The sequence below is a fragment of the Glycine soja genome, chromosome 6, assembly GCF_004193775.1.
Source record: "Glycine soja cultivar W05 chromosome 6, ASM419377v2, whole genome shotgun sequence".
In the NCBI taxonomy this organism is placed as follows: domain Eukaryota; kingdom Viridiplantae; phylum Streptophyta; class Magnoliopsida; order Fabales; family Fabaceae; genus Glycine; species Glycine soja.
In genome coordinates, this window is record NC_041007.1 from 12,527,501 (window position 1) to 12,552,083 (window position 24,583).

The following is a 24,583-nucleotide window of genomic DNA, read 5'->3' on the forward strand; positions in this document are numbered from 1 at the left end:
TATTTAATTTTGAAAAATAAAATTTTTTCTTAATAATTTAATTATAATATTTAACAAAATCATTTATTTATAATAATAAATAATTATATATTATTTATAATTTCCTAATTAATTTAATTTTGAAATATAAAAATATGGATTAATCATATTTTATATTTTTATTAGGTATTTAAGATTAACAAAGGTTAAAAAAAAGTCATAATTAACATAAAGGATTTAATGAAGTCTCCGCGACTATAACATGATCGCGATCACAGCTACATTTTTTCCGACAAAATCCTAACCCAATTAATAGAGTCACGTTAAAAAACCTTGAAGGTTGACGTTATATAACTATGTAAAATTAACACCAAGTCTTATTATAAACCAATGTATATATATAAAAGAACATGAGCCTAAATTTTATCCTAACAAAAACATGCTTTATAAGATTTGTTGTTATTTTTTTATTTAAGAAAGATGTGAAAAGGCAAGATTAAAAGTAAAATGAATTAACCTGATGGTGCTGGAGCATATAATATGCGTAGGATAGACCTTGTTCATCATCAACAAGAGTTTTTTCCAACAGCAGTACTGCTGCGCTCAAGTGCTCCAGAAAAATGTCATACCTGGTCAGCAAGCGGAGGAGGCGCTGGAGGTTCTCGGCGTCACCACCGCCATGGGGACGATGCGGTCGAGAATTTGGGCGGCGGATAGGGAAGTGTTGGAACCATCTTGTCACATGGCCTCGGGAACTTTAAGATTAATAACAGCTAGCCATGAGGGACATAGGCACACTGATCATGTGGGCTAGTTCTAGAATGATAAGTCTGGCTTTGTTTTCAGACCTTGCAATGGTATTGGCAATGTCCTTCTTCATCTCCACTATTTCATGCACCTCACCATTCTTATTTGCTGATTCTCTCTTAACTCAATCAATGTTTGGGGGCCGTACCAGAAATTTGATAAAAATAGAGAAATATTATAGAAAAAAATAGAAATGAGAATTTGGCAGGTGGTGAAATGTAAAGTAGAGACATAATTATAAATTTGATAAGTGGAGTAATATATATATATATATATATATATATATATATAGCATGTGAAGGAGTAAATTATAAAAGAGGTGTTTCTCTCTCTTAGATAGATGTTTATGCACAAAATCCAATAAGTTATTTATTATATTTTAATTTCGAATACCTAATGTTTTATGATACTAATTAAATGAATATTAAATATGATTACATACTTATAGAATTAATGATTAATCAAGAACGAATTCATCAATCTTAGGTAATGAATTTGAGCTATATGATAGAATTATGATCTTGGTCATGCCAATTGAATGAAAGAAAAAAATCTTAAATCATTCATTGATTAAATATAATATGTTAACTTAATAGAGTTTGAAAGTAATATTATCCTCTAGCCTTAAGCTTAGCTGTTAATGGTGGAAGAAAATACTACATTATTATTCTATTTGTTCATGAAGGTAAAGAATGCATGTTATATGAACGTTAAGGAATATTGTTATATGTATATCTTGATTAATAAATTAATTATGATTAATTACTACCCTTTTAGTATTAAACCTACGGGATCACACAAAAATGATAGTTTTAATCTTTGAAAAAAAAATATTTGATAATTTAATTTAATCAAATAACCATTTTAGTGAAATATTATTATATTTTTTGCTAGCAATGAGGATATAATTAATATAAACAAAGAGTATTATTTTATAAATGTGAAAATTGTCCATAAAATAAGAATAAGATTGTGTTGTTATATGTAAGATTAAATCATGCGATTATTTATCATAATTAATCATATGATTATTTAGGAATTATCTTTACCTTATATTAAGAAGCTTCTTAAGATAAAAAAAATATGAGATGGTTTTTATTTTCAAATATAAAAATAGAGAGATATGAAATTATTTTAAATAAAATTTCTTTTTTTGAAAAAGGTCCAAATCCACATCTCTTTAACATTACAAATAAAAGCATTCTACTGGAAATTAGACACAAATTAAAAAAGTTCAAACCCAGATTTTAAACCTGAAAAAGTAAAAAGAGTGTTTGTTTTTTAAAGTTCCACTCATCAAATAATTGATAGTAGAGGGGAGGGAGAAGATGGAACTATTTCGTGGTTGTGTGCAGATTCTGGCACGCGTGTTGAGGAATGAAAGCTCCTAGGGAGTTCGATATGCTCTTATGGTTCTTTATTCTCTTTGTTGTCACACTAAAGAAGTTGTTGTCGAGGCTTTAAGAAATGGGGTTTTGGAAGTTTTTTAAGGCTTGGTTGAGGATGTTAATGTTACAATGAAGAGGATTTCATCGTGTTTAGTTCAGTTTCTCCGTGGGAACACTCATCTTCAACATTGATCCAAGACTCATCTTTCTTCTACTTTATGTATTGAAAAGAGTAAAACTTTCATTCAACGTGTGAATCAAATGGGTTTTCAAACAACTTTAATGGGGACTGGAATTGAAATAGCAAAGGGTCAATTTTAATGTCGGTGTGGATACATATAGAGTCATCATCACATTGTTGAAGAAAAAAATTTGTTACTTCAAGGGTGCACATGATGTTGTCAACTTCGTCAAAGCCTTACCGGTTTGTGATTTGATAAAACTATTGAATCAAGATATCGAAATCAAGGGGCCTTCTTGTCTAAGATCTAGGTTAAACCTTATTTGGTTAGTTGTTGCTTTGATCATGAAAAGTTGTGAATTGGATCTTCAAAGTGGTCTCTAGTGGTGGAGGGGTGACAATGACGGGTCGTTGGAGGCAGTGGACGGGTTGTCAAAGGCAGCGTATAGGCTCGTCAGAGGTGGCAGAGAAGAAAGGAGAGTAAAGAAAGAAAAGTTTTGATAAAGATGGTGCATAATAAGAATGTAACCTTAGATTAATCCGAGGGCTATCAATAATGATACAAAATGGATCACATGTGAAATAAGGATGACAACAAAGAGGACCATGGGCAGGTTTGCCTATCCATATCCCTGTTCCTACAAAAGGCAAAGTGACTTTGGGTTTGAATTTATAAAAGACAGGGTGAAAAAAATGGAATCCAATCCCGTCCCTCATGGAATTTTACCGAGTTTGGATAGACTCAGAGGGAACCTATCTCATGTTTAAAAATATTTTTATATACTTTAAATAAATAATAGATTCAGTTATCAATTATATTTCAATTCAACCAATATCTATACTTTAATAAAGAATAAATAACACAAACATATTTAAGAATTGAATTATATTTTTAATTAAAAGTATAAATTTTAATTTTGTTACAATAAGTATTATAATTATAATATTATTTATTTGACTATTAAAATTATTATTCTATATTTTAATAATTATAAAAAATATGTAATAATTATATAATTACCAATTACATATAATATAATGATATAATTATATATAAATACATAACAACATTATTAATGATTATAAAAACATAGATAATAAGACAGACACAAGGACGGAGAGTGACATACATGTTCTCGTCCTTGTTTCCTAGAGTTAGAAATAATTCAATTTCGATCTCTTTTCTTGTCAAACTCGGGATGAGATTAGATGAGTACTCACGTGTTAAACAATGATCAACACCAACATAATATGTAATAAAAATAAGATATTTCTTTTTAAATTGTTTATTGTATTAAAACATACAATTATTAGATTTAAATTTATTTTTAAAGTAATTTAAAATACAATAAAATATACTATTTTTAACACTTTAAACTTAAGTACCTCTCAATACGTTCCTACTTTGTTCTGATTAGTGAATAAATACATAAGATATTTCTTTTTAAATTATTTATTGTATTAAAACATACAAGATTTATTTTTAAAGTAATTTAAAATATACTAAAATATACTATTTTTAACACTTTAAACTTAAGTAGCAGTGAATACGTTCCCATTTTGTTCTGATTAGTGAATAAATACGTTCACACTTAACATATATATATGAACACAGCCCCGCTCCCGTAAAACTTCACTTTAAATGGGAATGGAGTGAATAAATACGTTCACACTTTGTTCTGACTAGGAGTGTGCATTTACAGTTAAGCGCAACTTAGCATTTTTTTTTTAAGTTTTCTATTTTTATTCTTTTTTAATTAATTCGTACCTCTCCTTTGTCGTTCTCTTCATAACAAAGAAACGACGACAACCACCACCACCGCACCATTGCCACCGTAATCAACACGATCAAAACGCTGTCGTTTAGAACAACGCGTGGAGATTCATTGCGGCATTCGGTTCAATTCCTCGTACTCGTGCAGTTAGCGCCAGATTCACATTTCACGCAACTTAGGTACCTTCATTTCCTCCAATTGAAGTTTCTTTGCCATTTAAGGGGGAAAATTCCCCGATTGTACCTGCCACAGCTTCAATTTTCGGTGCATTGATTAACTTTTATCACGAAAAAGCTTGGATTGTGTTGCTGTGTCGTTTTCATGATTAATGCGAGGGTTTCTCGGAATTTGCAGCAGACGCCCGAATCGGTTAACTGATGAGGGTGGAGATTTCGATTTGTCTGAGGATTATGGTTTCCGAGGAAGGTTTTAGAGATTTGTAGGGTTTAAGTATGCTGTAGCTGGTGATCTAATTAATCAGGGTGTTTCCCCCTTGGGGGGGAATGGTTATGATAGGTTGAGAATGGTGAGGCTTTTAGGATTGACTCGTGGAGAGGTTGATGAACCCAGGGAAATTGCTTCCAGGTCCAATTTGACAAGTGAGTCCAGTGAAAATGGTTGGCTCATCAGATTCTTTGACTCATCATTCTTCTGTGAGTGGATTGCAGTTAGCTACTTGTACAAGCATGATCACGCTGGGGTGCGTGATTATCTCTGTAATAGAATGTACACACTTCCCTTGCAGGGGATTGAGAGTTATTTGTTCCAAGTGTGTTACTTGATGGTACACAAGCCGAGCCCGTCTTTGGATAAGTTTGTCATAGACATTTGCTCCAAGTCGCTTAAGATTGCTTTGAAGGTGAATTGGTTCTTGTTGGCAGAGCTTGAGGACTCTGATGATAATGAAGGGATTAGTAGGGTTCAGGAGAAGTGCCAGATTGCTGCCACCTTGATGGGTGAGTGGCATCCCTTGATACGGCCTCAAAGTGCACCTGCAAGCCCCGGGGGCAAGAACCTAGTTTTGAATAGGATATTGTCGTCGAAACAACGATTGTTGTCTCTAACATCTTCACCGCCTGCTCAGAGGTCTTTGTCATTCTCACCTTCTTCAGGAAACAATTTTCAGGAGGATGGTAGTCCACAATCTCCTGAGGAAAACAAGTTATTTAAGAAATTTATGCCGGGTCCAAAGGTTAGAGATGCTTTGCTTTTTAGGAAGTCAGTGGAGAAAGATGATGATGATGATTCTGAAAAGGATGGTTTTTTCAAGAGGCTTTTAAGAGATAGCAAAGGTGATGATGAGTTGGGTCAGAAGATTCGTGATCCTTTTCTCTTCCGTAAGTCATCTGAGAAATATGATGAAGATTCTGAAAAGGACAATTTCTTAAAAAGGCTCTTGAGGGATGGTGAAGAATCTGAAAAGGATGGTTTCTTTAGAAGGTTCTTGAGAGACTGTAAAGCTGAGGATGAGGATTTGGCCTCAAGTTCAGAGGGATTCTTTAAGAGATTGTTTCGTGATAGAAAGAATGATTCTGATGATAAAACAAACAGTAAGACAATGGAGGATGAAGAAAAAGAGGGTTTTTTCCGAAAGTTTTTCAGAGAGAAGTTGGAGGATAAGAAGGATGGGAATGATGAAGGAGATATAGTAAATTCAGAAGAGAAATGTGCAAAGCCTGCTGAAGAGGATGAAAAAGAAGGGTTTTTCCGGAAATTCTTTAAGGATAAATTTGACAAGAAAGAAGCAAATGATAAAATTGATGATGGTACAACCAATGTTGAGGAAGAAGAGCCTTCTGATTTTTCTTTGTTCAAAAGAATTTTTCGTGTTCACCCTGAAGATGGTAAAAGTAGTTCAGCCAATGAAAACAACGGTGGGTTGTTTGAAAGTAGTCCAGGTACAGAGAATTTTTTCCGCAAATTGTTTAGAGACCGTGACCGATCAATTGAAGATTCAGAGCTATTGGGGTCACAAAAGCAGAAAGAGGTATGATGAGCGTTTATTAACAATTAGCATTTAGTTTATTTGTGTATTGGTTGATTGTAAACCTGAAATTTGTGATTAGAATAAATGTTAAGGCACACCAAATATGTTTTTTTCAACTATATAAATGGATTAATGCCACTACGACATCATGATACAAATCCTTTTTAAAGTATCCAACTATCCATCTAGATTTCAACATTGGTTACATTTTTAACAACCACATTATTGGCTACCTGCACTCTTATTAATAACAGTCATATTATGGGCATAAGTACATGACATATTGCACACATGATGGATGCTTCAGAGATGATTGTAGTTGTGGGTTAGAGTTAGAACTTAGAAGAGTGATATTAGTATTAATGCACCCTGAACTCTATTTTCATATTTTTCGTATTTTTGCTGGTTTTAATATTAATTATATACATGGCAATTTCCCATATATCACCAAAGCAACGAAATGAGAAATCAGGTACAAAGCCCCCACTTCCAATTAATCCATCACAGTTCCGGAAAGGAGCTTACCATGAGTCATTGGATTTTGTGCTGACATTATGCGATACATCATTTGGGCTAGTGGATGTATTTCCAGTTGAAGATCGCAAACATGCCCTGCATGAGGTTATTTCCTTACATTTTTCTTTGTTGTTTTCTTTATCTAATTGGCATGGTTAGATATGGAAATATGCATGTATTTATAATGTATAGTTTATAATCTGTTTCATTCTAATGCTTCTGACACAAACATATTCTTTGTTATTCCTGTGTTTGAAGTCGCTTGCAGAGATCAATTTACATTTAACAGAGTCTCAGAGTACTGGAGGTACTTCTTAACTCTTAATGGTAGTATCTTAGTGATGTTAATTGGATTCAATGGATTCCACTATTTTGTCATGTGTTTCATCTAAACATATTACATGTTATTGCCAGAGAGTTGTCTGAAATTTTTGTGTCAGTAATGCCTCCTTTCAGGGTGAAGGATCAAAGAGTTACATGTTTAATTTTCTTCCTTGCTTCGAATATGACTATGATAAATCAAGCAGATAGACAGTGTTTTTCTTTTTATGTGGTGGAGAAAATGGTGAAAATTTCCATACATCTATCATCTCTCATGGAGGACTATTTTGGTGTTTATTAGGAGCCCATTTCTGAGAGGAACCAGTGATAAACATTTTTCTGTTATGTAATGGAAGTAGTTGTCTCTTATAGTTTTTTACTTGCTATGTTTGGACTTTGGATTGGTGGAAAGGAGTGAAATGGAATGGAACGGTACTAGGTTCCATTGTTAGAATTTCTTATAATAGGATGGACTGGAGCACAACATGATGGAATGCATTCTTTTTTTCTTTCCCTTCAATTTGGGGGATAATGGGATATAGAGTGAAAGCATTTTCTGTTTCACCATGAAAATATCCTAACAATGGAATAGTAAGTTCCATTTTATTCCTCAGCCTTGGAGGCTGTAAAGACCCTTTTTCTAACTTTTCCCTTTAATAAGAGTAACTGCAGAACCTTAGTGCTGTTGCACTGCATTCCCATGGAATGGCACTAGGGGGGCGTTTGGTAAGGGAGACGTTTTTTCATGTCTAGGAATCATGATACCTGAGAATGAAAAAATCTGTTTGGTTGACCATAAATATTTTTGGGAAAGATTCCTGGGAATAAAAAAGTTTCATGATATTTTTATCAGTTACTTTAATTATTTACCACATTAAATAATCTAATCAGAGTAACATGATATTTTTACTTGTAGTAAAAGAAAATTTTAAATTGGGAAACTAAGATTTCCACCTCCCACCATAGGAAAGTTTTGTGGGAAACCGCTCAGAAAACATTCTCAGGAAACTTTCTTTTACAGAATCTTATTTTTTAAAATAGATACCAAACATGAGAAACAAAGATCCCAAATCTAAGATTCCCAGGAAACTAAAAATTTCTCTCCTACCAAACACCCCCTAGGTGTCTCTAGAGAGAAATTTTGTACCCAGTTTCCAGTGCCATGGCATAGCAATTCCAACACATTGGCATTGAATATTTAAAGAGTAACGTAGGCTTTAAATTCAAATTCAATATGCTATGACATCAAGTCTTCATTGCTAGGCCTATGGCATTGGATCTTGCTTCCTCCCTTTTCTTTGATAATTAGCTTTCTTGAACCCTAATAGCAAGTATTAAATTCATAGCATTAAAGATCTAACTTATGATAAAGAAAATACTTACAAAATAACTAGAAAGTAAGAATTAAAGCAAGCAAAACAATACAATATGTCAATAGGATTAGCTAAATCTCTGATTTATTTTGTTTCCCCAATTAGCTAAATCTCTGCTTTTTTTAGTTTCCCCAATTAACTAAATCTCTGATTTATTTAGTTTCCCCAATATTCTCTGATTTATTTTCTGTTTTTATTTCATTAATTGACAGATGTAAATAGCGGTAATTAGTCATGTATTAGGCAAAGTTTCCTTGTATGACATTAAAGATTATTATTTAATGGGATTCTCTCCATGATGAGAGGCATTCAGTCAATTTTGATATGGTACCAGAGCTTCAGCTCTAAAACCTAAAAGTTTGTGTCTGTTGTTCTGCTCTAGGAGCTTTCGCATCTTGTTAGCATTCGCTTGCCCATAATTTTTTGGGTTCTTGTTATGTGTTCAGATTCTTGAACTCTTGCTTGGTAGGAATTCATTCCTCTCAGTTAATCATGTATGGAGAAAATTCCATTGTTCGATTCAATGGGAAGAATTATTTTAGTTGGGAGTTTCAATTCAAAATGTTCGTGAAAGGGAAGGAATTGTGGGGCCATCTTGATGGGTCCAGTCCAGTTCCTAAAGTCAACCCGAAACTTTGAACATGGGAGGCTGAAGATGCACGAATCGTATCTTGGATATTAGGTTCAGTTGAACCACATATGGTGGGAAATTTGAGATCGTTCTCTACAGCAAAAGAAATATGGGAAACTGATTTATAATCAGGACAACAGTGCACATCGATTCCAATTAGAATTGATGATAGGAAATTTCAGCCAAGGAAATTTGTCTATTGAGCAGTACTATTCAGGTTTCCTGAATTTGTGGAGTGAATATTCTGATATCGTCAATGCAAAAGTACCCAAGGAGGTGCTGTCAGCAATCCAAATCGTTCAAGAGGAGAGCAAAAGTGATCAATTCCTAATGAAATTAAGACCAGAATTCAAGATTGCACGGGCTGGACTTTTAAACCGAAATCCAGTCCCTTCTCTGGATATTTGTGTTGGTGTGTTGCTGTGAGAAGAACAATGATTAGCTACTCAAGCTGGAATGGGTTGAGATTGGGTGAATTCAGATGCAATAAATGTTGCTTGTGTGGCACAAGGAAGAGGAAAAGAGAGAGGAGAGAAAGGAATCCGTACAGTGCTACAGCTGCAAGGATTTTGGTCACTTGCAACCAATTGTCTGAAGCCATACTGTAGTTACTGTAAGAAACGAGGACACATAATTTGAGAATGCCCCATTCGTCCTCAAAATCGAAAAGTACAAGTTTTTCAGGCTACTGTCCAAGCCGCGCTCATGCAAGATGCTGTGCAAGCTGCACCTATGCAACCGGTCAGTACCAGTCAACCTACTCTAACCCCTGAGATGGTCCAGCAAATGATAATCATAGCACTCTCTGCCTTTGGTATTCAAGGTAATGATCAGAAAATTTGTTCTTGGATTCTTGATTCAGGAGCTTCTAATCATATGACTGGTAAATCTGAATTGTTACAAAACATTCGGAATTATAGTGGTCCTCAATATATTCAAATTGCTAATGGGAGTCATCTTCCTATTGATGCTGTTGAGGATATTGGATCTTCTTTTCAGAATGTATTTGTGTCATCCGGATTATCTACTAACTTGATTTCAGTTGGACAGTTAGTAGAAAATAACTGTAACATCTCTTTCTCTCGTGATGGTTGTCTTGTACAGGACCATGTTTTGGGGAAGGTGATCGCGAAGGGACCTAAAGTGGGAAGACTGTTTCCTCTACAGTTTTCAATTCCTAGAACTTTGTCTTTGGCTTGTAGTACTGTTAATAATCGGAGTGAGGTGTGGCATAAGAGATTAGGTCACCCTAACTCTCAAATTTTAAGACATTTGTTTCAGCATGGTTTTCTTGGAAATAAAGATCAGACTTATGATCCTAAATTGTCTATTAAGTGTGTTTCATGCAAACTTGGCAAAAGCAAAACTATACCCTTCCCTTTAAATGGTAATCATGCTACCAAATGTTTCGATACAATTCATAGCAATATTTGGGGTATTTCACCTGTTGTTTCCCATGGCAATTATAAGAATTGTGACGTTCATTGATGACTATAGTCGATTCACATGGGTGCATTTTCTTCGCTCTAAGGAGGAGATATTTCATATTTTTCAGACTTTTGTTGCCTATGTTGAAAATCAGTTTTCTACATGTCTGAAAGTTTTACGATCAGTGTCTCATAAATTCCAAGACTTTTTGCAGCAAAAGGGCTTCGTTTCTCAACGTTCATGTCCTTATACACCCCAACAGAATGGAATGGCTGAGCGAAAGAACCATCATCTTTTGGGTGTTGTACACACTTTACTTCTTGAGTCCTCAGTGCCTTCCAAGTTTTGGGTAGAAGCCTTATCCACTGCTGTGTATCTTATTAATTGTTTTCCATCTGAAGTTCTAGAATTTGTGTCCCTCTATTATCGACTATTTGGTTCACATCCAAGTTATCAGGCTTTATACACATTTGGCTATGTGTGCTTTGTCCATCTACCATCTCCTGAACGTCATAAGCTTGCTGCACAATCTGTTCAATGTGCTTGTCTGGGATATAGTTCATCGTTATGTATGTTATGATGTCGTGGCTAATCACATCTGTATTTCCCGAAATGTGATATTCTTTGAGGATCAATATTTCTTTCAAAAACATCTTTCTCCTCATTATGATCGGGTTGTGATTCCTCAATTCAATGTGTCTCATCGCATTGAGCGTTTCAAGCCAGCCTTTGTTTATTAGAGACGAAGACCTCCACTTGCATCACAACCTCCTTCTAATCCTGAACCAGCTCTTGTTCCTTATGTTTCTGGTCCTCGGCGGTCCTCTCGATCTAGTCATGCACCAAATTGATGTGGGTTCTCTCCCCCACGAGATCACACGTCTCTCAGTGCAACTTTAGCTCAGATCACGGTGCCTACCTCTTATTCTCAGGCAGCCACCCAAGCTTGTTCGGTGAAAGCTATGGAAGGAGAGTTGTAAGCTTTACAAGAGAATCATACATGGGATATTGTTCCTTGCCCATCAGGTGTTAAACCCATTGGATGTAAATGGGTCTACACTATCAAACTTAGAGAAGGACTTCAGCATCAGCTACAATCATTGGCCCAGCAATCTTAGATCAGGGTTTGTATATTAGTTGTCGACAGTACAGTGCATAGGTGCAAAATACTGGTCACATGTAATCTAGGCTCTGGTTTCCATCAAGACTACATTAGTTTGACAACAGAATCATTGGTCTGTGGTCTTATAATGCACCATTTGTAAATTTAGTACCTCTGGTACTCGATTAATATATTATCTATTTTTGCTGAGCAAAAAAAAATCAAACTCAAATCTGATGGTTCTTTAGACCGCTATAAGGCTTGTTTGGTGGTTCTTGGTAATCGGCAGGAATATGGAGTGGATTATGAGGAGACATTTGCTCCTTTAACTAAGATGACTACTGTTCGTACTATCTTAGCTATCAGTGCATCACAAGGATGGCCCCTCTTATAGATGGATGTCAAGAATGCTTTTTAGATCAAAAAGAAGAAATTTATATGACTCCACTGCAGGGTTATTTTGTCATGCCTTCTGCTGATGTGTGTCGTTTAAAACAGTCTCTTTATGGGTTGAAGCAAGCTCCCTGGGCATGATTGGATAAGTTCCGCTCCACTCTACTTGACTTTTCCTTCACTCAAAGTCAATATGATTCTTCTTTATTTTTGCGGAAGACGTCTAACGGTGTTGTTTTGCTTTTTGTCTACGTTGATGACATTGTTATTACTGGTTTAGATCCTGAACTCATTAAGCAGCTACAACAACATCTCACTACTTCGTTTCATATGAAGGACTTAGGTCCTTTACAATATTTCTTGGGTTTGGAAGTTCAAACTATTTCTGCTTGTATTTTCTTACACCAACACAAATATACTCAAGAGTTAATTGTTTTAGCTGGATTGCAAGAAGCAAATTCTGTCCAAACCCCTATGGAAGTGAATGTGCTGCACCATAATGATGAAGGAGAACTTTTGGTTGATCCTTCTTTATATCGTCAATTGGTTAGCAGCCTCAATTTTTTGACTATTACTCGCCCTGATCTTGCTTTTGCTGTTCAGCGAGTTAGTCAACTTATGCAGTCTCCTTGTCTTCCACATTTAGCTGCTGTTCAGCGAATAATTCGGTACCTACAAGGTACTTCTGGTTGAGGTCTTTACTTCCCTCATGCATCCCGTATTCAATTGTTTGCTTACAGTGATGCTGATTGTGCTAGTTGTGTGAATGGTCGTCGTTCAGTTTCTGGTTGGTGTATATTTCTTTGTCATGCTCTTATTTCTTGGAAGAGTAAGAAACAACTTAGAATTTCTAAATCCTCCACTGAGTCTCAATATCAGGCTATGTCCTACTATACTTGTTCTGAGATTGTTTGGCTTTGTGGATTATTGGGAGAACTTGGTTTTCCACAACATGAGGCTACTCCTCTTCATGCTGACAATACTAGTGCTATCCAACTTGCTGCTAATCCCGTGTTTCATGAACTTAGCAAGCACATTGAGGTCGATTGTCTCTATATTCGTGAAGCATATGATGCCCATCTCATTCGACTTCCTCATGTCTCCACTGATCTTCAGATAGCTGATGTATTGACTAAGGCTTTGTCTTGACATCGCCATCAGTTTCAAGTTGGCAAATTGATGCTTCAGGATCCACCAGCTTCAATTTGAGGGGGGATGTCAACAGGATTAGCTAAATCTCTGATTTATTTTGTTTTCCCAATTATATAAATCTCTGTTTTATTTAGTTTCCCCAATTAGCTAAATCTCTGATTCTGATTTATTTAGTTTCCCCAATATTCTCTGATTTACTTGCTGTTTTTATTTCATTAATTGATAGATGTTAATAGCGGTGATTAGTCATGTATTAGGCAAAGTTTCCTTGTATAACGTTAAAGATTATTATTTAATTGGATTCTCTCCATGAAGAGAGGCATTCAGTCCATTTTGATACAATAACTATTGAAAACTTGGCCAAAAAAGGTAATTACCAAGCTTGAAACATCTTTGAATCTAATAATCATATGCAAGATGTTACCTAAAAATATGCACTTTTTGGTGTATCAATTATGTTCACTGCATTCCCTTTGCTAGTTTGCTTGCAGCTTTCATTTATCCTCATGCTTGTATATGAATGTTGTTTTTCCTATATTCCTAGGAGTTTGTTTTCCGTTGGGAAAGGGCATGTACCGTGTGCTTCATATACCTGAAGATGAAGCTGTTCTCTTGAATTCTAGGGAGAAGGCGCCTTACCTGATTTGTGTTGAAGTTTTGAGATGTGAAATGCCAAGGTATTACTTGGGATGATAATCCTCATGCCTTGTGGAAAATTTGTAAAATGCAAGCCATATTTCTTATATATTTCCCTTCCTGCAAAACATTTGTTATAGCCATTCCAAGGAGACATCTAGTTTTCAGAAACTTTCAAAAGGTGGAATTCCTTTGGCAAATGGAGATGCTTTCTTGCAAAAACCACCCCCCTGGGCATATCCCTTATGGACAGCACAAGAAGCATATCGCAATAGCAATGATAGAATGTCCAGATCAACTGCCGAGGCTATTGACCAGGCAATGACCCATGCGGCTGACACAAAAGTCAAATTTGTTAGTGTAAATCTTTCTGTGGAAGCACAATTACATGATTGGCCAGAGAGGACTGAAGCAGATCTATGTGGTGGATATCGGCATCCTGCTTCAACTTACAGAGATGGTATACAAGAAGTGGCAAGGTCAGGACATGACAGTGATATGGAGTGGGTGCAGGTAGTGTTGAAAGCTGATCCTGGGGTTAGAATGGAAGATATCGAGGATCAAGCACCAAGACGGCGGAAGGAACATCGTCGTGTTCCAAGTACAGTGGCAATAGAGGAAGTAAAGGTGAGCCTGTGTGTCGTTTAGGGATATTGATGCTACTATCCTATTACATGATAGTATAATCAAGAACTTGAAACATTAAACTATGCACACAAGTTGTTGGTATTATCCAATTGTATGGGTTATGGATAGTTATTCTGTTCATTGAAAGATCACCATGACATGTAGTGTGTTTAGAGATTTTTTCAATAATCAATTATAAATATAATTGACTATTGTTATGACCAATTATATGAAATAAGTTTTATGTTTAAATATGTTGGCGAGAAGTAGTTTTAAAAAATCTATTTTGTTTGGATTGTCTAAAATTATGTTTTTTATTGTAAAATTACAAAAAAAGGATATGTAATTATTTGCATGTATTTAAATTAATCAATTGTTGATAAAATGGGAAAGCAAAAGTTAGTTAGAAATTAGAAAATAATTTGTTAGCTTTTAATCTTAATCTTCAAAATCTTGCTTATTTGAAAAAAAAAATTCTTTGATAGAAATAATATAATTTTCACCAATATTACCAAACAAGAGAGAACAAGATTATAAACAGATATCTTATGACAAATTGATTGTTCTTGTCTTTATTTGGCATTTCCCGGTTCATATTACTATTTATTTTTTGCTGACATTTTAGATATGCTAGGCTGCGGCAGCAAAGGGAGAAGCACCCCTTGGACTCCCTTTGAAAGGTGCTGGTCAAGATTCATCAGATGCACCACCAAGGGTAAGACAATATTGTTGCAACTAGTTTTGTTTAGCCTTAGAAATATGAAGTTGTTATACATGACATGATTACTCCAAACAGGCTAATGGAATTATCCCCAAAGCTAGTGATGCCTTGTCTGGTGAACTTTTTGAGGTAAAGAAAGAGAGGATACGTAAGGCTTCTATCCATGGGAATTTACCTGGTTGGGACTTGCGATCTGTAAGTATATTTATCAATCCAAAGAATTTGCTTTATATGTCATTATTTTGGAATGTCATGAAGACCTATTTTTAATAAAATAAAAATGGAATGCATGCTATACACACACACACACTAATTCTTTTATTGGAACTATATATCCAAGTAAGAAAATAATGTTTTGCAATTGTAACTATGTACGGATTATCATTTCTAGCAAGGTTGAGGACAGTGTTGTTAAAAAGCCACTATAGCAATGCTATTGCATTGCGGAATTGCAATTGTGGCTGCTAAGGGTGTTGTGGCTGTGGCATGTGCCCTGCATCCTCTTGTCATCTCTGGCAAGTCTCCAGCTAATTGAGCTTTTGAGTTAACATTATGCCAATTTTTATTGGCATACAACTTAATTTTTTATACATATATAATAGATATATATGATATATTTCAACCGCTATGTGACTTCTGCAATTTGTCTGTGACGCTATCCACTATACGATGTAGTGGATTATTGGCTTTTTGCCATGTTTTGAGATTCACATTTGCTAACATTGGTTGAGGATTTTGTACTGATGTAATCATATTTTTATAAATCCTTTTCTGAAAAGTATTGCAGTCAAAGTAATTTTTAAAATGTTGAAACCTTTTTTCTAAAATTCTTGATTTCCCTTAAGCATAGTATTAGGTTCAAGTCTTGTGTACGGAATAATCTCTGCTTGGAGAACTAACCCCCACCATGCTGTGAACGTTCTCAGCTTGAGCATGATAGCTTCTTGTGCAAGATACTTGTGGTCCTAGACCAAATAAATGGTTTGTAAAATTTGATTTAGCATTATCAATGAAAGAATAATCTGAAAGAATATTCTATGGCTGTGCTACTGTAAGAAAGTGCAACACAACTTTTTGGATACATTGTGTTTTGGGTTTGGAGTTCAGCTCCTCTGCAGTAAAATCATGCAGTATTCAGTTTGATAAACTATTTATTAGCCTCAATAATCAAATAGTTATGCACTTTATCACGCCAAACCCAACCTTGATTTTAAATTTACTTTACCAATTTGGTGTGATAAGGTGCATGATTAATTGATTATTTACTTATATGGACTGATAAATGATCTACTGCACCAAATACTGCATGGTTTCACTTCAAAGGACTCAGTTTGACACTGAAGACTCTTGTTAGGACAATAGGCTAACCATGAAAATGTCTTCTATATACTGTCATCAATGAAATATTTCCTTCAGTCTGTGTTTTGTTAGAGATTGTGACATCTGTTTTACACATTATGACTGAATTCACATAATAGAGTCAGAAATGAGAGTATATATTTAGCAAACCAGACCTTGTTTTTTCCAATTTGTTGAAAGCTGCACTATCATATTCATGTCTTTATGTATCATTATGGTTTTGTAAAGTGTAAATTATGATCAGTTTTTATTCTAGATGAGTTATTTATTATTCTGTTTGAGGATGTATGCTTTAAGATCACAAATCTTTTGACCATGATAGTACAATTTCCCTTTTGATGTAGGTTATAGTAAAGAGTGGGGATGATTGTAGGCAGGAGCATCTGGCAGTTCAACTTATTTCACACTTCTACGGTAGGTGGTCTCTTTCAGACTTTTCCTTTGCTCCCTCATATTCAGAACTTAACAATTCCTGTTCCAATGTTGTTCATTGTGGTGCAAATACTTTTTCCTTTTGCATTTATTTTTGTCTTTTGGGGTTTGTTTTCCATAACAATAATATTTATTTATGATTATGGTCATAGAAGATGTATCTTATATTTCCCTGGGCCCTGCATAGTGATTGCTTTATAGCACCAGGATGCCTTTTTTAGATTAAATTTCTGTTTTAATAAATGTTGGTTTATAATTTGCTTATGCATTTATATATTGAATACGAACTGGATGACAGAAGTGAGATATTTTAGGTTAAGAATGGGTTCACATGTGTATGTTCTTCTGAGTTCTGACTGAACCTGGTATTTCATTGGTTATGCTTTCTGCATTCGCTATGAACATGGCATGTCAGGCATGAGTACTGAATGGACCTTGGGATGTAGGGAAGATAAAGGGGAATGTGAAAATATCTAAACAATAAACTCATTTTGAGCTATTCTTTCATTTCCTTTCTATTCACTTGCCTTTCTGTATCCAAAGCAAGCCTTTACTTTTTGTAAAGCAGCTGAGCAGGTTTTACTTCTGAATTTTCATTCTCTTTCCATTTCACTGTTTTGTAAACGGGAAATCAGGCCAACACAAGTCATGAAAGATCCTATTCTTCTAAGAACAAATGTATGTTTTTATTATCTCTGTTTAAGTTCCATCTTGAATGTGAACATTGAGATGACACATGAAATCTGCTTAATTATAGTTTTCAATGCAGTAGTTGTGAATTGAAGTGAAAGTATGTAAAAGTATCAGATAGATTGAGAGAGAAGTTTTGCATAACAGAGAGAGAGAAACTGATATTATTGAATATCGCAAAGTTAATTACTGAGAGATATTTATAGAACTCTGAACTAAGAGAGTACAGCTGTTAATAGCAAAGAGGGAGGTGCTGTTAGCAAAAGCTGACAGCTCTTACAAAACTGTTTTAACAGTTATACATATATATACTCTAATAAAAAGCAAGAATGGAATTATTTAGTGAACAGATAGGATGCACCTAAGATTTGTTGATGATGCATGATTTTTTTTTTTTTTTGATCAGCAAAGATAAATTAGTGTATATATGTAAGTACCAGGGGTATTAAGAATACAAATTTGTGAAGTTCAGCAGACATATGGTTTCCTAATACAAGCTTGAACAGTCGAATTAGCTAACCATAAGCTGCTCATATTGTAAGCTATAGGCTACCCAAGTCCTATGTATGCTTCCGTCCCCTGATTACAAAATCCCTCTCTTAGATTACTTAACCATTGATTAAAATGCATTACAAAACCCTTTTCCATATTCCTAAACCATGACAAACACAAGAAGATTGCATTATCCATCAGATTGCTACCATTAAAGCTATCATTTGAGAAAACTATCCGATTCCTATGCTGCCAAATAGTCCAGGTTAATGCTATCCACCAACACTGCCATCTGTGAGCCCTTAGACCAGCATATCCCCCATAAGCATGTTGGAGAAAATGATGTCTCGGGTTTTGCAGGAAAGCACCCAAAATGTTTACCCAAGACATAGATTCCCACCAGATAGGGAGGGTTTTACTGCAGTTGAAGAATAAATGGGCTGCATCCTCCTCATTGTTTCTGCAGAATGGACAAAGTAGATAATTGATTTCTATGTTCCTCCTTCGCAAGTTTAATTTTGTTGGCAGCCTATCACTGATTAATCTCCAGCCGCCGTATTTTGAATCCAACACCCGAGCCCAAAGTTCCCCTTCGTGATGAAATAGATTCCATCTCCATTTTCCAAGCAAAGCTAAATTGAAGCTCTTGATGTCCCTGATCCCTAATCCCCCTTTTTCCTTTGGAAGGCACATTGTATCCCACTTGACCCACGCAATCTTCTTTTGCTCAAGTCCTCCTCCCCATAGGAACTGGCGTTGTATACTCACCAGCTTATCCATGACTCTGTTGGGAACCCTGAAAAACGAAAAGAGATAAATAGGAAAGGATGTTAGGACTGAATTTATAAGAGTCACTCTGCCCCCAAATGAAATGTGTCTTTGTTTCCATTTTGCTAGCTTTCTCTCACACTTCTTGATGATAGGATCCCACAACTCACAACGACTTGGGTTTGTCCCGATTGGGATACCCAAGTATATGAAAGGTATAGACAACAATCTGCAGTTCAAGTATTTTGCAGCAACCTTCTTCCATTGTTCCGACTTCCCGATTGCCCCAAAACTGCTCTTTGCGAAATTAATTTTAAGCCCTGATACGAGTTGATGATTAATGATTAAATCTTGTTTTACTATATTCTGATACCAGATTACCCTAGTAGGATGAAGCAGACTCTTCTCTGTGTTTCTTGTCATGTTGCTTACTATCATTACATTTTGATACCAGATATTTTCCAAGAAGCTGGCCTACCTCTCTGGCTGCGCCCATATGAAGTATTATGTACTTCTTCTTACACTGCTCTTATTGAAACAATTCCTGATACGGTGATTCCATGGTTACATATTTCAAATTTATTAAAAATCTATATTTTTTTTCTTTACTAATTATTAAATGTATATGATTTGTAGGCTTCTCTACATTCTATCAAGAGTCGATATCCCAACATCTCAAGTTTACGTGAATTTTTCATTGCCAAATACCAAGAAAATTCTCCAAGTTTTAAACTTGCCCAGGTAATGCAAAACATTGACATAAAGAAAATAGCTGAATAGAAATATGTTTATAATGGTTGTTTATTTTCCTATTAGTTTATCTGAGGAGGATTTCTTATCCTTCTTTGTGACAAGATCCCAATCCACCTCATGATCCATTACCAATGCATAGGCTAAATATCAAATTCTAATTCAACCTAGAAAACCTGGCCACATAAAAAGATTCCAAAGTACTAACATTGCATAAATACGTAGTTTAACATAGGTACATCTTTGTTCTGAAAAGGTTTCTATTGACAATCCGACATAATCTCTGAAAGATATTTATGGCATGTGACAAGCATCCGAAAACAAAATCACATTTATGTTATTAACCAATTGTATTCATTTTTTGCCCCTTCTCCAAGGTACTCCTGTCTGGGATGTACCACTGTAAGTTTTCTTTCAGTACATTCACTAGCAAAATGCAATGTAATGTGATTTGCTACTTCTGCCCCACCTCCACTCCCTTTTTTTCTGGCATAATTTTCTTGTGTGATTTCGTGCAGGTTTTGAATTTAAAGGCTTATCCCCCCACTCCCCTTTTTATTTTGAATGTTGTTCCTTTCATCATTTAATAAACCTGTTATATGGTGAACACCTTTATTTTATGTTAAAAATAGAGAAGATAATATCATTTGATACAATTTGATGATTTGTTTACATGATTTTGCTTCAGAGGAACTTTGTTGAAAGTATGGCCGGATATTCCCTGGTTTGCTACCTCCTGCAGGTGTGAAACACCTTACTGTGCACATGCATGCATTTTCTGTAACTGCTGCATTACTTGCTTAAATTGCAATTCAAATCATATTATATTTTACTGTTTATTGTTATTGAAGGAATGAAGATTTTCTACCCACTTCTCATTTTCTGTTTTTTATCTAATCCAGGTGAAGGATAGGCATAATGGGAACCTCTTAATGGATGAAGAAGGCCATATTATACATATTGATTTTGGCTTCATGCTTTCTAATTCACCCGGTGGTGTTAATTTTGAAAGTGCACCTTTCAAATTAACCCGAGAACTTCTTGAGGTAAAATTGAGACAGTTTATCGGTACCTATTTTTGAGTGTCCATTCGATCATTTAGACATTTACTAGCTTTTCTCTGTACAATAACAGAAATAATGTGATTGTGCCAGGTCATGGATTCTGATGCTGAGGGCATTCCGAGCGAGTTCTTTGATTATTTCAAGGTAATATACATGTCTGTGTGTATACAGAGAGAGAGAGTTAAGAAGAGTTAAGTTTGGCCTTTGGATTGTTAAGATTTTTTATTTAAATCTAATCTTAACCATCCATTTTAATTGTATGGTCAAGATTTACTCCTCACGCTCTCATCTCTCACCTGATACAAGTCACACACACACATATGTATATATATTTATGGCTTTTGCTTGTGTGGCTCTAAATTTGTCTGGTGCTCTGTCTCCTGTAATCCAGGTTTTATGCATTCAAGGCTTCCTTACTTGCCGTAAGCATGCTGAGAGTATTATTCTTCTTGTTGAGATGTTGCAGGTAATGTAAATGTTAGCTCCCTACTGTGGCCCACTGTTTTCCATTATGTACCCTGCCCATGTTCGTTGTTTGGTTGTGATTAGTTCCAATTCTCATAAGAGAACATCAGGCTGTGTTATGGCCTACTTTTGGTTGTTAGTCCAAACCTAGATGTTGCTGTTCCCAACTTTCCTATGCCACCTCCATATTTAGTTACTGGCCACCATTGCAAGCTGTTTAATGTTCAGTGACCAGTCCAACTTACCTATTTCGTGATGAAAGTTTATGTATTTCCCTTCTTTAATCTTTATATGCATAGTGTATTATATTTCCAATCAGTGGGATGTTCACATAGCAAATGGCAGTTGTCTGACATAATTACTGTAGTGAAGTTTGATTGGTATCTGATTAGGTTAAAACTGAAAAGTGTGGACTGTCTTAAGACTACTTGGACAATGAAATGCTTAAGAATCTCTGCATGCCTATTGGACATCTTTGAACTCCAAAATAGAAGCAAAATATAACAATTAATACCTTCTTTTAAACTTGTAGCTTTTTAAATCTTGTGAAGCATTTTGTTTGCTTATTCTGAAATTGGTGGGATACTGACGAGCTTGTTTTCATTTAAAGATAGTTAAGACAATCTCTAATGATATATTATGCCAAGAACCAATTAATAAAAATTAATATCTATAGAAGATGTAGAAATTTGTGATAGAGGATGACAATCAAAACAAGCAATCTCAGTAAATGGTGTTTGGTCTAAATTTTTCTGTTAAGGAAATGGTGGATCTGTAATATCCAGCATGACTGTTAGCCCATTGAATAACCATAGTTGTTTTAGATAACAGACAGTGTATGCAAAATTTGACAAGGTTGCGATTTTCTCTAGAGCATGTCTGAAAAAAGTTTGCTGTGCCCTCGGAAATGTTGTGTCCTCTGGAAGGATAAAGCAACCTATTTTTAATTAAACATTTTGTGCAAAAGGTTGCTCTATGGGCCCGTTGTATTGTGCTTTTTTTTAAAGTAAAGTTATTCTTTATTAAAATAGATGTTTAAAACATTATAATATTATGTAAGTATTTTTTTAATAAAAAAGGCAAAAGCCTAAAACATAGTTTGTTTTAGTATTTTTCTCGGAAGTTAAAAATAGCAAAGCTAAAAATAGCTTATTCTAAACAGTGGCTCCAAAAGTTGAATCATAGAATCACCTTTTTTTTGCAGCTTAGACAACGGGCTCTACATTTGTTTGATTAGAGGTTAGAGAAATAGAGGTTTGAGGTTTCCATATTTCCCTGCCTCTGTAGATGCTTGATTGTGGCCTCATCTTATAACATGATATGGAGTTTCACTTATTTTAACTGACCTTTGGTATTCTTGAGACTCAATTGTGCGTGTACATTTGTGGGCCTCTTATTGTTATTATGCATGTGGATGGGCATGGGAGGAGAAAATCAGGAAATACTCTCCCATTAATGCTGGATATTCCGAGCTAATAGTTTTCTAATGCTGGTATCAGGACTCTGGTTTCCCCTGTTTCAAAGGTGGTCCACGGACAATACAGAACCTACGAAAGCGTTTCCATCTCAATTTAACTGAAGAGGTTTCAATACTAATATTAGTTACTCTCTTAACTGTATTTTTTTTTTGCCTGTTTGCTACATTTTTTTTCTCTCTTGGCAGCAATGTGTATCTTTGGTGCTTTCCCTCATTAGCAGTAGCCTGGATGCATGGCGGACACGGCAGTATGATTATTACCAGAGGGTTTTGAACGGGATATTGTGAAATAGTTCGTCGATGGTGATCGTTTGCTTGTTCCCTTTTGACTAAGCTTGCACGGTGATTGTTCATCAATTAGTATTTGCATTTTCAAGTCATTGGAGGATGGTTGGTTCACTGTGTTATGGCTTTGGAGTACTTTGTGAGACGTAAGAATTAAAAGGTGGCAGTGTGCAGCGTCTATTCTCCTGTAGTAGTGAGAGATTCTGACTCGCAAAAGTACTTCAACAGTCTGAGGCTAAATTTTGAGCCGAGTCCTTTTGATTTTCCCATCCCTGTTTCTTGTGAATGAAGCTCTGCTACCTGGGGAAATTGCATCAGCCTCCTAAATGCTGAGTTTGTACAGTGATTTTAGCGGGAGTACGGACCAGATTCATATTGGATGTGGATGAGTACTGTATAAACTGTTTGATTCATCTAAGTCTTGGGATTGCAATGCACTGCTGAGCATATACTGACATGGTACCTTCTTGGATATCTGTTATCATGGGCAGACCTCCAGTATTGGCGAACTGCTCTGATACTTTTTCTGATATCAGCTGATCTATGGCATCTGTCTTCCCAAAGTTTATTCTTCAATGCTTAAGCTGGAAAATTGTTATCAAAATTCTTTGAAGATGTTTGATTGTATCATGTGTAATTGATCCTGTTTACTTTCACGGTGAAATCTGTTCACCTTCCTATCTGTCATATAAAGTTTTGGTGGCATGGGTGTCTCGAGCCAGTTTTTACTTTTCCTTAATCATAATAATCTGTCTTTACAACTCTTGATTTTACAAAGCATGCTATTTTGGAGGAATTATATTTGTTCAACATTTGTAATTTTATTATAACTTGAAAAAACATATTCTTTGTTAGTTATGACATATGTTGGCCGTTGAAATCCACCTAAACTAAACAGAAACATTTTAGCCAAATAATGTTAAGTAAGCCATTAATTAATCAATATAAATATAATAAGAATCTTAAGGGAGAGATAGATATGTTAGTTGAAGGTTTTCTAACAGACTTAACAAAGGTGTTTATGGGTGCAAAGCAACTCAAATTTTCTAGAAGAAAAAAACATCCTTCCTTTGTTGATCTATTCAACAGCTTAATATTAATAATGGCTTCCTTAATGAATTTCTGATAAAGAGGTCAACATGATCTAGTCCATGGTTTTGAAGTACTTGACAAATCTCTACTTTGCAAGCTTCATAAGGTTCTAAATGGGGTGAAGCTAGCTTTCAAGGCTTGACTTGAGTGTTTTGTTAGTACTTTAGTTATAGTTATGTTTGACAAAACTAGTTAAAAGTTAGAAAATTAACTTATTAAACTAGAAGTATTTGATAAAATTAACAGTTGAAATAATTAAAAATAATAAAATGATAAAAAATAATAAAATCATAATTTATTTTTAAAAATGTAACAAGGAAAATAAATAGATTACAGATAAAAGTGAAAGAAAATAAAAAAAAGCTAAAAATTAATTTTTAAAAAACATTTTAAGAAATGTTAGAAGTCACTAAAAAAAACTTATTTATAGAACAACCAAATGACTTTTTTAACTAGTAAAAATAGTTAAAAACTAGCTCAAATATCTTATCAAACATAATATGTGTATTAGCTTTAAATCATGCAAGTTTTATTTTTTCTTATTTTAACTGTCTCATAATATTAACTCGATTACTAGTTTTATTTTTATAAACTACTTTCCTAAACATTAAAACATAATAAAAAGTCATATAAAGACTTCTCTATTAATAAAATGTTTTGCTTTTCCTAAAAAAATAAAGACTTTTTATTAT

At 34.8% G+C, this 24,583-nt stretch overlaps 1 protein-coding gene across 5 annotated transcripts; it reads left to right on the forward strand.

Annotated features, from left to right (window-relative positions):
• The first annotated feature begins 4,004 nt into the window (after positions 1 to 4,004).
• Positions 4,005 to 23,639, forward strand: LOC114415777 (phosphatidylinositol 4-kinase beta 1-like). 5 transcript variants are annotated; one of them, XR_003667412.1, is made up of 17 exons: positions 4,006 to 6,117; positions 6,571 to 6,738; positions 6,892 to 6,940; positions 13,578 to 13,710; positions 13,810 to 14,296; positions 14,931 to 15,011; positions 15,093 to 15,212; positions 16,721 to 16,790; positions 19,213 to 19,310; positions 19,395 to 19,499; positions 20,197 to 20,250; positions 20,411 to 20,554; positions 20,663 to 20,716; positions 20,964 to 21,038; positions 22,242 to 22,276; positions 22,537 to 22,620; positions 22,701 to 22,715. XR_003667412.1 is itself a non-coding variant. In XM_028380624.1 (17 exons), exons 2-17 carry the CDS (start codon positions 4,654 to 4,656, stop codon positions 22,800 to 22,802), a joined length of 3,288 nt encoding a protein of 1,095 aa, XP_028236425.1. In that variant the 5' UTR covers positions 4,008 to 4,309; positions 4,485 to 4,653; the 3' UTR covers positions 22,803 to 23,639. The 5 variants fall into 5 exon arrangements, 3 of the variants coding, with proteins under 3 accessions (XP_028236425.1, XP_028236423.1, XP_028236424.1); XM_028380624.1 differs by lacking the exon at positions 22,242 to 22,276 and having other exon boundaries at positions 4,008 to 4,309; positions 4,485 to 6,117; positions 22,701 to 23,639; XM_028380623.1 differs by lacking the exon at positions 22,242 to 22,276 and having other exon boundaries at positions 4,040 to 4,057; positions 4,154 to 6,117; positions 22,701 to 23,639.
• Positions 23,640 to 24,583: the final 944 nt, after the last annotated feature.